The sequence below is a fragment of the Marmota monax genome, unplaced genomic scaffold (assembly GCF_021218885.2).
Source record: "Marmota monax isolate L192 unplaced genomic scaffold, Marmota_monax_Labrador192_F-V1.1 WCK01_AAM20220418_F8-fsc00022, whole genome shotgun sequence".
In the NCBI taxonomy this organism is placed as follows: Eukaryota; Metazoa; Chordata; class Mammalia; order Rodentia; family Sciuridae; genus Marmota; species Marmota monax.
The window spans coordinates 26931410-26944677 of NW_026695215.1; the positions used below are offsets into that span (position 1 = coordinate 26931410).

General features: G+C 55.2%; 1 protein-coding gene and 1 long non-coding RNA gene across 4 annotated transcripts; one reads left to right on the plus strand and one right to left on the minus strand.

Annotated features, from left to right (window-relative positions):
* Positions 1-12: 12 nt before the first annotated feature.
* On the minus strand, positions 13-11924 carry Sema3b (semaphorin 3B). Of its 3 annotated transcripts, none has more exons than XM_046431894.2 (19): positions 11825-11918; positions 7690-7766; positions 7234-7420; positions 6290-6447; positions 6070-6132; positions 5556-5675; positions 5383-5476; positions 4773-4892; positions 3781-3926; positions 3586-3697; positions 3396-3465; positions 3160-3304; positions 2593-2812; positions 2244-2335; positions 2124-2165; positions 1718-1875; positions 1528-1583; positions 1301-1440; positions 13-843 (listed from the first exon to the last, which is right to left on the minus strand). In XM_046431894.2, exons 3-19 carry the CDS (start codon positions 7340-7342, stop codon positions 439-441), a joined length of 2250 nt encoding a protein of 749 aa, XP_046287850.1. In that variant the 5' UTR covers positions 7343-7420; positions 7690-7766; positions 11825-11918; the 3' UTR covers positions 13-438. The 3 variants fall into 3 exon arrangements, with proteins under 3 accessions (XP_046287850.1, XP_058430839.1, XP_046287852.1); XM_058574856.1 differs by lacking the exon at positions 11825-11918 and adding an exon at positions 8863-8881; XM_046431896.2 differs by lacking the exon at positions 7690-7766 and having other exon boundaries at positions 11825-11924.
* Positions 752-4281, plus strand: LOC124084568 (uncharacterized). Its single transcript, XR_006849138.2, has 2 exons — positions 752-957; positions 3054-4281. It is a non-coding gene; the product is annotated as an uncharacterized LOC124084568 (long non-coding RNA).
* Positions 11925-13268: the final 1344 nt, after the last annotated feature.

Genomic DNA, 13268 nt, shown 5'->3' on the forward strand with positions numbered 1-13268 from the left:
GGCTATTCCAGCTTTGGTTGATAATGTGTTTATTGCATTACTTTAGTACAGTCGTCCTGCCTCGCCCCGCTCCCAACAGCCCAGCCTATTCACAGCTTTCTGCTCACTGCCCAAGGGAGGGGAATCCCTCTGCCAAGGTGGGCACCCAGAACACCTCCCTGATTGTGCTCCTTGATCTGGAGCCCTGCTTCTCGGTACCTTCCCTCTGGGCTAGATCCCGCACCAGGCCTGGCCGCCCTTCCGGGGCTACATTCAAGGGTTATCCTGTTAATAAATAAGCCGGAGCGGCTGCCCTTCAACCAGGGCCTGTCGGTTGCTGTCTCCATCGGCCCGGGTACCTCTGTGCTCCCGGTCCCAACCCATCTGTCTTCCTGGGGTCTGTCTGCCCCTCTTCCCGCTGTCATCTCCTGCCTGGTCCCTGGCGTGGGGACGGCCCAGTCACCAGTGTGCTGCGCTACGCGGGCCCCTCTCAGCACGAGGCTCAGAGGCATGAGTCCGCCTGTTGCGGCCCTTCCTGCGTGACTCCAGGGCCGGCGGTCGCGGCACTGGCTGCGGGCGGCACATGCGCAGGGAGTTCGCGCCTCCACCGCCACCTGGCTCCACCAGCTGTAGAAAGTCCCGGTACCAGAGTTTAGGACCCAGCGGCGCAAGAGGCGAAGCCTCTTCGACCCGCGCCAGCCTTTCAGCCTGCGCAGCACTCAGCACATGTAGCATCAGGCGACGCAGTGGCTGTGAAAAACCCTGCTCCACTGCTACACATAGGTACACGCCTGAGTCCTGGCGCCGCACGCTGCGCAGCAGCAGCCCCCGCGCGGTGCGCTCAGCGCGCTCCTCCACTAGCACCTGTTGGGAGAGGGGCAGCGTGAGGCTGCAGCTTTTGGGCCAGGAACGGAAACAAAAGGTCATTGGGAACCCAGGAGAAGCGGAAAAGGAGCACCTTCAGCTGCATGTTTGAAGGTTGGGTGAGGGGGTCTTCAGATTAAGTTCTGAACGGGGCGGGGTTCACCTGAATATGGGGGCGGGCCAGGGACCTAAATGGGCGGATCGAGGGCGGGCCCTTCTCCAGAGGATAGCTGGGTGGGTCAGGATACCGTGGGGCTTTACCGGGATACAAAGTGCAGGTAAGAGACCAGACATGACCGCGTGGGTAAGAGGTGTAGTTGGGAGGGGCCTCATTAGCTTGGAGCTTACCTATATGTGGAATATAGGCTAAGGGCCTCCTTGGGCAGAGCGGGACCTCTCCTTAGGGAGGTAGAAGGCGGGAAAGGGGCCACCTTGCGAATAGAGGAGCGAGGCTCACCTGGGTATGGGATGCCTCCCCTGCACGCTGGAAGGTCCACTCCAGGTGAGCCTGCAGCGAGCGAGGCTCACACTCTAGAAAGGCGCTGCCGCCCTCGACGCCGAAGACCTTCCGCTCCAACAGCGCGGGACGAGAGGAATCTGGAAACCAGGAGAATGTTAAACTCAGGGAGGGTAGGGTGGGGTTGAGCATTTTCAGAGGGTTGTTGGGGCAGATGGAACACTCACCCCCCGAGCATAACATGCTGGGGTCGCCATTCCTTATGTCTTGCCGCCGGAACCGTCTGAGGGGAACATTGGAACCTCCATGAGCCCTTCTTTTTCCAGCCAGGGTCAGCCAAAGACCCTTTGTTTTTTCCTCCCTGCGGCTGGATCCCGACCTGGACACGGACCCGGACCCGACCCCGATCTTGCTCACCTCTTGGCACTAGGCTGGAAGCGTGTGCAGGTGGCCCCGTCCCATGCGCAGTAGGGATCACGCGCCAAACAGCATTCAGCACAGGCGCGGCCGTGGGCAGCGCAGCGGTGCAAGGAGATCTGGGCCACTGCGCTCCGCGAAGCTATGTACAGCTGGTGCTAAAGGGTATGAGGGGCTCCGGGCTGACCAAGGTCGGCCGGTCCCGCATCTGCCTCCCATCGGTCAGAGATCCCGTCCCCCACTTGACAGATAGGAACACTGAGGTTCACTTAGGTCATATAGTCTAGCAAAAGCACAGCCTATACTCAAACACCAGCTGAGAAACTACCAAAAGGGGCAAAATGGCTGGGCCTTGGGGCATAAGCTTAGGATGTCCCATGTCCCACCCATCCTTTTGGTCACTCACCCTCTTGGAGGAGATTTGCATGCTGGTGACAGCAACAGAATCCTGAGAGGGAGGAGGGGCACCAGGATTAAGGCTTAGCGGGTGGGTAAAGGGGCTGGGCGATTGGGGTCAGTGCCTCACCTCAAATACATGCAGTTCCTCCAGGAGCAGCCCCTCAGAGCTAGGCTGGCTACCCTTGGGGACTGAGATCACCTTCAGCACTGTGCCCACATCTGCAGGAATGAGAAGGGGGTGGAGGTGGCTACTAGTTTTCCCTGATAACCAGGACTGGGGTCTTCTGCCTTAGAGATCCCACCATCAGCATAATTGGGTCATGAGGTGAAAAGTAGATTGGGACAATCAGGGTAGCATCCAGAAAGTGGAGCCACAGGCTAGGCAAAGAGGTGGAGATGAACATGAAAAGCTTCCACTACCAGGCCAAGGAGCCTGTATGAAGTCCTGTGGGTCAGTCACTGTGGCAGGACCTGACCTGTGCCAATGAAGAGGACGTCATAGTGTCCATCAGCAGCTGCTACACGATCTGCAGCGATTTGGGTGAAGGTGTACCCAGCACCCACTTGTAGGAAGAGAGGGCGCCCCCCCATGGGCAGCACCGAGTTGTACATGAGAGGGTGGTTCCGAGCAAACTGGATGACATCATCAGGGAAGTCCTTGGTAGAGCTGAAGGTGCCAAAGGTCTTGCTGGGGCACTAGGGAGGGAGAAAAGAAGGCATAACAGGGTTATAGGCGTGGGTGTTTGGTGGGCAGCCCTCCATTCCAGAACTCTGGGAATATGGAAGAGAGAAGGGCACTTCCAAATGGAAGAGCACTGCCCTGGGGATTTGAGCCTTACCCTGGGAAGGCTAGATTGAGCTGAGTCTGAAAGGGGAGATGTGGCATTCCTCTGAAGATCCGTGTCTGATAATAATGACCTTTTCCCACCCATAACAGAAGGAAGAAACCACATTCACCAAGAAGACCCCAGGACAACTTCTGTACCCTTGAGTACCCTTGAGGCTTTGAAGTGGGTTATGGCAGGAATACCCTAGCTACATACCATGCCAGGCCGTGGGTAAGGGACACGACCCTGATAGGACACCCACTGGTGTGTGGGCCCCTCCTTATGTGCAAAAGGTCCCAGGAAGGCCCTGCGAACATCGTTCATGCTATACACACACACGGCAGAGCCCTGGAAGATGCCACTGCAGACAATGACAAGAGAAGAGTGAGGGGCCCCAGTGAGCCCAGCAGGCCTGAAAGAGAAGAGGGTGTCCCCTACCTCTTATCCCTCACCTGGAACTGGAGAAGACAGCATAGAGCAGTGGAGTCCTGCGGTCCCGTGAAGACAGCAAGAACACGTCCTCTGTATAGAAAGGGTCTACTTGGAGAAGGGTGCACAGCCAGCCTCTCTGGCCCAGTTAGGCTCCCGGAATCTGCACCCCTGAGCTTTTCCCCCATCATATCTCCCACTCAAAGCACTTACGAAGCTGGTCGAAGTGGGTGTCACCCTCAACCCCAGGCACTGAGCACACCAGCCGCGCCTTCAGGAACGTTGTCCACTTGTTGACCAAGCTGCGCTGGCCACCCACATCGTTCTGCCAGGAGAATCTCAAGGTATAAGAGTGGGGCAAAGGGGCGAGGTCAAGGTTGCCCAGGGAGTGGCCCAGGGATTCCTCACCCGGCAGATCTGACCAACTCGAGACACAGTCAGGCGTCCCACTGCAGGTGCTGCCTCCACGGCCGACTCACGGAAGAAGAAGTAGATTTTGTCATCGTCAGGGTTCTCACTCTCCGGGATCCAGAAGACCTTGATAAACTTGGGTTCTAGCCGCAATGGGAGGCATAATGTTGGGCCCGCCAACTCACTACCTGCCCCCTCTGCTCAGCCAGCAGCTACACCAACAGTAGCTTCTGACCACCCAGCTTCCAGGATCTGCGATGCAAGGAACAGCCACAAGGGGACAGCAGAGTCCGTGGCTGCCTGAGCCAGCCGGCAGAGAAGAAATCCCTGGGACCTCAAATGGAGCCCCTCAGAGTTCCCCAGGCACGCAGGAAAGGAGGAAGAGGAGATTGGGAATCTGGTTTCATCTTGGCTACTGAATCTTTCTCAGGACCAGATCAGATGCTCCCCACTCCTGCTGCATCCCATGCTCTTAAAATAAACTATTCCATCCCCTGACAGTTTCTATCCTTTATCATTGCTACGGCCACCAGCCTGTTTCTTGTTTCTGCCTCAGGGCCTTTGCACTAGTTGCTCTCTCTACCTGGAATGCTCTTCTCTCAATTCTCTTGGCTGGCTTTCTTGCACTTTGAGAATTAATTTATACCTTCCCTCGGCAAGGCGGCTTCCTTTCCCCAACCTGGTATCCTTTTCCCTTCTTCTCCATTTTCTCATCTACCTCATTGCTGCTGGAATTTATCATGTATTTGTTCTGAGATCTGTGAACTCAAAGAAAGTCTGGGCCACACCTATCTTATTTGTCCCCTGTCACCAGTATCTGGCATGGGACTTGATTATGGTAGATACTTGTTGAGACTTCACTGTGCCCGTTGCTCACTTATTTTATCCTTGCTTGGGACCTGCCCACTACCAGGCCAAGGAGCCTGTATGAAGTCCTGTGGGTCAGTCACTGTGGCAGCCCCTGCCCACTAGCCCCACCAGCCTCTCACCGTTGAGCCAGCGGGAATCATGTGGCTCTGTTCGGAGACTCGGACGCTGGCCCAGGCTGCGAAAGATGGTAAAGTCCCGGCCCATGAGATCTGCTGCCACCCCTGAATACAACTCCTCCCCTGCAGACAGGGCAAGAGCTGCTCAGCCAAGATGAAGGCTTTGGGGATAGGAGGTTCTGAGGAGCTGTAGGAGCTGTCACTCCAGGAGGCTATGGGAGAATTCCTGGGATTCTCAGGAGGCATTGGAACCTGTGAGGTTCTAGAATTTTTTTTTTTTTTTTTTTTTTTGGTTCTGGGGATTTAGCCCAGGAGCACTTGACCATTAAGCCTCATAATTGGGTCATGAGGTGAAAAGTAGATTGGGACAATCAGGGTAGGCAGAAAAGGGGCCCAGTGTGTATAGTGTGTGTTTGTGTGTGTGTGTGTGTGTGTATTTTTTTTTTTTTTTGAGACAGGGTCTCACTAAGATGCTTAGGGGCTTGCTAAGTTGCCAAGGCTGGCCTTGAACTGTTTCAGCCTCCCCTGCCACTGGGATTATAGGTGCCCAGCAGGTCCTAGAGTTTCTGAGGGGTTGTAGAAGTTCTGTTGGGGTCCCAACCTTTGGACTCACCCACCAGCACGGAGGCAGCTCGATGCTTGGGGTCATATGGACTCTTCCCCTTGCCATCCTCCAGCCTTCTCAAGTCCAGCCGGAGCACAGGCTCCTGAGAAGCAGCGGGAGTTATCACTGCTAAACCTTTCTTCCCACTCTCAACCTCCCCCAGAGCCCAGATCTGATCTTACCTGCTGCTGGTGGCCCACCTCCACAAATGCACAGGTTGGGTGGAAGGCCCCTGTGCCACATGCCAGCAAGTGGGTATGGTTATAGACGTGCAGCAACTTCACGAAGTTCATGCACTCAGTCTAGTGGGCAGGCAGGGTGAGAGGCAGTGAGGGAGGTGGTCTTAAGGGATCCCAGTTCACCAGAGGGATCCTCACCCCTTTCTTTCTTCTGTATTAGTTCAGGCAAGGGGCAACAGAGACAGAGTGTCCTTGATAACCAGCCCAGCCCAGCTCACCCCTGACATGGTGGTTACATGGAGAAGTATAGACCTGCACAGCCCCCCATGATTCAGAGGCCCCCAAGAAGAATCACATGAGCCTCCACCCTGACTCACCACCTCCAGACCTCAGCCACTTTGACCTCCCTGCCCTCACCCCAGTCAGAACAGGCAGGCCTCTGTCTTAGCACTGCCCTGTCTCTGGGGTGAGGGGCCAGCTCTCCCCACTCCCACCCCAGATAGCCAGCAACACTCACACCAATGTCCTTTCCTGCCCAGTTGCACTCCTCTCGCCATTCCACAGGGGCCGGCCAGGCCAGCTATAAGGAGGAGGGGGGAATGGAGAACACAGGTCAGAGATAGTCTCTATCCTGGCAGTCTCTCTAATTAGGGATCCCATCCCTTTTCTGTAGGCAGTGTGGAAGAGGGTCCTAGGGCTCTTGCCCTGGGCAGTGCTGGGGTTAGGGTCCCTGGCACCTTCTTGGCCCTCTTGCTGATGTTGTCCAGGCTGAGGGAGGCCACATGGTTTTCGGCACCCACAAACAGGCGTCCTCGCTCCTCATCTACCAGCAAGGCTTCATAGCAGCAGGTCCGCTCCAGCCTGAAGGTCCGGAGACCATGCCAGGACTGGAGTTCTGCGGGGGGTGGGGGGAACACCACTGAGGACTCTCATGCCATACCTCCCCAAAAGCCTCCCCAGGCCCTGCGTGGTTGTTTCTCTACGGACTAAGGTTATACGTGTGACCTAGCCCACACACCTGTGCGCTTACATATGTGTGAAATTACACTCGTGAAGACAAGCCCACCCAGGGGCATGTGTGGAGCTACAGGGTAGGCAGCGCAGCCCCCAGGAAGAGGAAAACAGGTTGAGAAAAGCATGTTCAGACACGTGGGTGAGCGCACTGGGAGGTCAGGCTTGTGGATGCCAGGGTCCTGGGGGAGGCCAGGCATGTAGGGACAGCCAGAACCCCAAACCCAAAAAGTCAGGCTGAAGATTCCTTCCCTGTCATCATCACATCACCAACCGAGCTCAGCAGAACTGCCTACCTGATGCCATTGCCTAGTAACCACACCTCCGTGTAGGGGGGGTGAGAATGGAGCTCTAGTGGCCCCAAACCTTGACTTCCCTATTTCTCTTCAGAAGAAATATGGCCTGCTTGGGGTAGGGGATGAGACAGATACAAGGTCTGTTGCTATGGGGACAAGAGGGGTCGTCCTGGGAAAGCATGAAGAGAATGTGGGCAGAGAGGTTGGGGAACTGAGGCCAGGACAGGGTTAAATGAAGATGGCCTGAGAATGACCCCGGGTCTGGTGATAGGCACACCCATGGGCAACAGTCAACACAAAGACCCACTATACACACTGGGCCCCTTTTCTGCCTACCCCCAAGCTGGGCCCTGCTACCTGCCAGGTGCACCTACCTTGAAAGGAGAGCCGAAGACGTGGGGGGCTGGGGGCGGCACCCCCCAGCCCCGCTGCCCAGAGCAGGGCCAGGCCAGGGATCATGGCGGCGGCCTCGGTCCGCCCCATGCTGGCAGCTCAGGGCACTCAGGGTTCAGCAGGCGTGTGTGGAGGAGCCTTGAGCTGCCCTGGACTCTGCCCCAGGATCTGGAAGAGAAGGAGTCGGCAGCACAGCAAGCAGTTAGGGCTGGAGGCTGGGGGGAGTCCCCAGGGATCAGATTACAGCCCCTGGGGAAAGAGGCTGGGGGGTCGCATTCCACTTCTGAGCTGAGCCCTCCCTTCCTAGGGTGCCCTGCCTGGCCACAATCACAGACACACCCACGCTGGGCACACCCTCAGGGTCACCCTGCACTGGCAGGCACCCGCCCCACCACGTCACCCTCCTCAGTAACCTCCCCTCCTGTATACACACTCACAGACATTAATTCACAAACACTGTGCACCACTTCATGCCAGCCTGGGACCAGGATACTGGGAGACACCAACAAGGCCCCTGTGTGTTAGAGGCAGAATGCCAACAAGGAGTCAGATCCTGTGGTCGTTTCAGAGGGTGCCAAGTACAATGAGCAAAACAAGCCGATTAAGAGAGTGAAAGTGACAAGAGGGATTCAGGCCTCTGGAGGTGGATGTGTACTCACAGACCATAGAGAAAACAGAGGTATTTGGGGGCTAGAGCCAAGATTGTGTGTGCCTGTGAATGTGAATGTGTTCCAAGGGTACCTTTGTGAATGTGCACATGTGTATAGTGTGTGTGTGTGCATGTGTGCACAAATACAGTATGTTGTATCACTCATGTATTATGGGTTGAGTGTGCAAATGTGTGTATGCCTATCTGTGTATCACTGTATGCACGTCTATGCAATGTGTATGTGTGTGATGTGTGCACGTTTTATATGCATGTGTCACATTTGTGCATGTGCAAGTATATATACACACACACACAATTATATGTGTGTCTCAGTGGGCACGCAAGTGAGCAAATACAACTGCAGCATCAATTACTCCCTTCAACTCTGAGATACCAGTGAAACCCATTCCTCAGAGCAAGATGTGCTGCCCAGGAGAGCCAGAGCCTGGGTCTCTGCAATGGGCAAGCAAGCACCTCAGCTTCAACTAGGGACTGCCCCATGCCAGACCCAGCAACCCCAGCTTGGCTTGGCTGCTCCCTCTGCACCCCAAAGGGTATAAGGATTAGTCACACAGATTCTATGAGGTCAGCCTTTGGACCCAAGGGGTATGGGGAACAGGGTATCAGCTTTTCACCCTCAATCCCAGGCTCCCGATGGGGCTGCCCTTCCCTCTCAGAGCCTCCACATTCCCCCTGAGCCCCTCAAGTTTACCCCCTCTTTGAGCCCCTCCACTGAACCAGAGACCTTCCTCAGATGAGGCAAGGCTCTGGTTGCTACCCCCACCTTACTTCCCAGGAGCTAACTGGGCAGGTTCTGGGCACAGGACCCCTAGGGGTGGGGCATGGTCCCAGGGTGAAATTCAGGAATGGAAGCAGGTGCTGGGGCAGGTCTCAGGCCCCTCCAACCACACCCCTGCCCCACTCCCCAGCTCCTGGACCCTTCACAAGCCAGGACCCCCACCTCCCTCCTTCCATCTGCTGACACTTGCCGCTGCCTCTTCTCCGGTTCTAGAGGTCTTCAAAGCCAACACCTGCTACCTTCCATACTCCACCAAGAACTCAGCAAAGACACCTCACCACCCTAGTCTCTTCTCACTCTGGGGAAGGGAAGAAGGCTAGGGGCTGCAGGGCACCCTCTGACGGCTCCTTTAAGGAGCAGCCCCCGCCCCCACCAGGCCAGCCACCGCCCCATAGCCGTAAAGTTTTCAGGACTGCAGGGCGGATCGGGTGACTGGGCAGGCAGCCGGGACCAGCAGCGGCAGGCCAGAATGGAATGGGCACAGGGAAGGGTGGGTAGGGATGACCCCTTCTCTGTTGGGCCTTAAGGCAAAGTGTATCCCAGATGACACCAGAAGGCTGGTGGCCAATCAAGGCAAAAGAAGAAGCAACAGAGAACTCCCCCCACACACCAGCTTCACGCAGTTCTGTGCAGCAGGCAGGGGCAGGGACAGTTCTCCACTTCCTCACCTGTTCTCCACAGCTGGGGTACTTGAAGGGATAATGGCAAACTGAGCAGCTGCCTTAGCTCCCAGGAGCCTATTGGGTTGGGAGGGCTAAAGGTCAGGGGTTCTCAACTGGAGATCTGATAAGTCTCTTAAACCTCAGCCCCAGAACTTCCTCACCAATTGGACCACCTAATACTTCAAATGGCTGGCCCACAGTGGCTGCAATGATAACCAGGCAAGGGTGTGTGTATGTGTGTGTGTGTGTGTGTGTGTGTGTGTGTTTAGAGCTGGAGAGGAGCATAGGAGTACTGGAGGTCCAGTACTTTCGCACTATGAGGTGTAGGCCCATACTGAGACCCCCATCTTGACCAGTGGTCCTACATCAGTGCTGGGTCCTACATCAATGCTCCCTAACTCCAGCCTCTCTTCCTAGGTAGGAGGAACTGTGCCCATCAAACCCAGAGCCAGGTACCTGAGGGAGTTTTGTTTTTATTTTTGGTTTTTTTTTTTTTTTTTTTTTTTGGGGGGGGTACAAGGGATTGAACTCAGGGGCACTTGATCACTGAACCACATCGCCAGCCCTAGTTAGAGATAAGGTCTCACTGAGTTGCTTAGTACCTCACTTATGCTGAGGCTGGCTTTGAACTTGCAATCCTCCTGCTGTAGCTTCCCAAGCCTCTGGGATTACAGGCGTGTGCCACTGCACCTAGTTTACCTGTGGGAATTTTACAGATAGGAAGGGGCTCCTGCCCTTCAGTGCCTCAGTTGGGAAGAGCCTGGGGTCTTGTTCTGAAGCTGGCTGTATTTCCACTGTGAGAGGTACTGTGGAGGGGCTGAATGTTGTCAATGGCAGAGTACAGCCCTCAGATCCACCTGGGTGAACATACCAGGGCTTGAAGATGGGCTTTGACCCCTCAATCTGCCCAAAAGCATTCTCCTGCTACCTCCCCAAGGCTGGTCAGCAGTTTCTCAGGGGTCATTGATGTGGGCACTTCAAGTGTATAGAATTTTGTTGCCTGTTCCCTGATGCTATACACCTGGAAAAGGACAGAGGTATGGAAAGACTCATCTCCAAGTCCCCTGGAGTCCATTGCAGGGCTATGCACCTCCTTCCTGGGCCTCAAGAACAGTGTTCCTGGACTGACCTGGCCAGCTGGTAGGTAAATAATGGGAGCCAGTGGGGGGGATCAGGGAATTCAGGATGGCAACTGGAAGAATGCTTCTCTGCCTGAGCTCTTGGGCTTCTAGAGTACAGCTTTGTCCTATTCCTGGACTAGCTGCTTCTCCCCTTAAACCTGTATAGCCTCCCCTGGCCCCATGCAAGCAAACAAAATTCTTCAGCTGTTTACAATTTTCCACCCCAGCAGCCAAGACCAGCAAGTGCCTTTGAGGCCCCTACCACCCCCACAGTGTCCCCTATCTGCCCTCACTACCTTCAGTTCCCCAGGACCAGAGTCCCAGTCTCTGTTTCAACCCTGCCCCCCCACTACATTCACACTGAATAATGGAACCAGGACTCCCATAATCTTTCCAACAACTTAGGACTGACTTCCTAGCCAAAGAGAATGGACTAATCTCTGGCCCACCTGAGCAGCATATGTTGCCCTTCCTTCTCCAGATCCTTTTTTTTTTTCCCCTTGAACAGGAAGAGAGGTCCCAGGGAAGAGCTCAAATTATATTTGCCCTTACAGGGTCTCCTTTCTGCTCCTTAGTGCTGGGTCCCAGTGTGACAGGTCATGGGTAGGAGTCCCCATGAAACCAGTACAACAGGGGCAGAGTCATTGTTTTAGAGTCACAATGTTGCTCCTGAAGCCCCAAGGACTCTGGAATCAGGCAGCCTCAGCATGGGTCTCAACAGAATTAGCAAACTGGGAGAGGCAGCTGAGGTCTCCTCTTCTGCCTATACCCCTGCCACCCTAGGTTCTTGGGCCTCTACCTTTGCTGGGGCATCCATGGGCATAGACCTGCCTGAGTTCTTACTCTGAGGCTATCCATTGGCACAGCCTACCCATGTCATGGCTTTTTCTTCCAGAAATAACTGGATTGTTGTGCCAAATACCAGCACCTGCCTCTCCACACATCACCAGCTGGGCCTGCTCCTCTATGTCCTGCCTGGACTCCAGGTGATGTGGCTGAGGTAGGACACCCATCTGAGGAAGGCTGCACCAATCATCCAGTGCCCAGCCAGGGCTGAATGGGATCTGTCGCTGCCCACTCACACCTGTTTTAGCAATCAAGGAGCCAGGCGCCACATCATAACCTTTCCCTGTTGGCCGTGTGGGCACCAGGTTATGCTGCCCTGAGCACTTACACACAGTGAGGGAGGCAGTAGGGAATTGCCATGGAAAGTTCCCAGACACCTAATTTTCCTGACACTCTAACATCTGTCCCAGCAGATTTCCAGGGAGAGGAGGGTCAAGGCATTTCCCCCACCCACCCCCAGCCTGGTCTCCACACTCCCCAGAGAACCCGGCCCACCTTTTTTTCGAAAGATCAACTCCTCCCCTCTTTGCCGGTTCCCCTTCCCTTCTGAGGGACATGTCAGAGCTGAGGTAGAGGGGCTAAGGGAGGGGCTACCAAGAACCCTGGGCCTTTGGCTGTGGCCCTCCCCCCATCGGCTCCGCCCCTGCCCTCCCTCCGCCTCCGCCTCCTGCACATTCCTCCCAAGCTGAGGTCAGCCCCTCTGGGATGGGGGAGCCCCCCCCACTACCAGCCACATCACAGCTCTTCTCTCACTCCTGTTTTCTTCATTGCCCAGCAGGGTGGAGTGGGGAAGAGAGGGGGCTGGGGGCAGGGCCTCCCTCTCCCTTCTCCAGACCTTGCAAAGACTGGAGGGGGCTGTACCAGGAACACTGCAAAAGTGGACTCGATGGCACTCTATACTCATTAGCAGACATTAACATAAATACTACATTCCCTAAGCCAACTAAAGAGGGCCTCCCAGAGGCTGGGGATGTAGCTCAGTGGTAGAGCGCTTGCTGGGCAGAGCACATAGGAGACCCTGGGATCAATTCACAGCACTGAAAAAAAAAAAAGGCCTCCAAGAATGCTCTCTGGGGGCTCTGTATGCTCTAGTGGGGGTTGGGGGAGAACCTGACTAGGAATCACTCTCTTGGCAGGATTGTGGGTCCTGACACTCTGTCACCAGCTGTGCCTTTAGCTGAAGACTGCATCTCTCAGATCACTCTTCTACCCCTGCAGCTGCAACCACAGGGCCAGGCAGGTCTGGTGCACAATGAAGGCACTGAAGATTACTCTGTTGCCACCTCAGCTCTGGGCACACCAGGCCATTGGGGCCTTCAAAGGCCTCGAGGGAAACCCTTCATTGGTATCTCTTCCATCTGGCCTTTCAGCCCTCTCTCCCTCTTTCAGGCTCAGCCTTTCTTCAACTCCCCTACTCTAGTGACTCCCACCCCAGCACAACTACTTTCTGACCCCTGTGCCAAGATCAGCCTCCTTCCCTCCCCTAGGCACTCCTCTGACTTCTTACTTCACAAGTTCCCAGACTACCCCTAGTAGTGTCCAAGCCCATCCCTACTGGGATCACTCTCAGAGAGGTCCTTCAGTCATGCTGAATATAGGACAAAGTCCCACATCCTCTACTTGCAGCTTGAAGTCTGACCTCTTCACCCTACTCCCATGCTGTGTCTCTGGTGTAATTCTGCCACTCCATATGTCTTCTCCAAAATACCCTGCTCTCAATTCCCTGACTCAGAGAGTTTGATGGGTGCATGCTGGGTGCCTGGGGACTGCCTTCTACTCTGAGAGTTCAAAAGGGTTAGGAGGATGCAAATCCCTATAGAGAGGGTATCCCTAGGATCTTCTTTAGAGCATTAGAAAAAGGGATCAGGATCAGTGTTTTGGGATGGGCTCAGATTCAGAACTCAGATAGCTTGTGGGATGCAGGCTCCTAGTCTGGCAT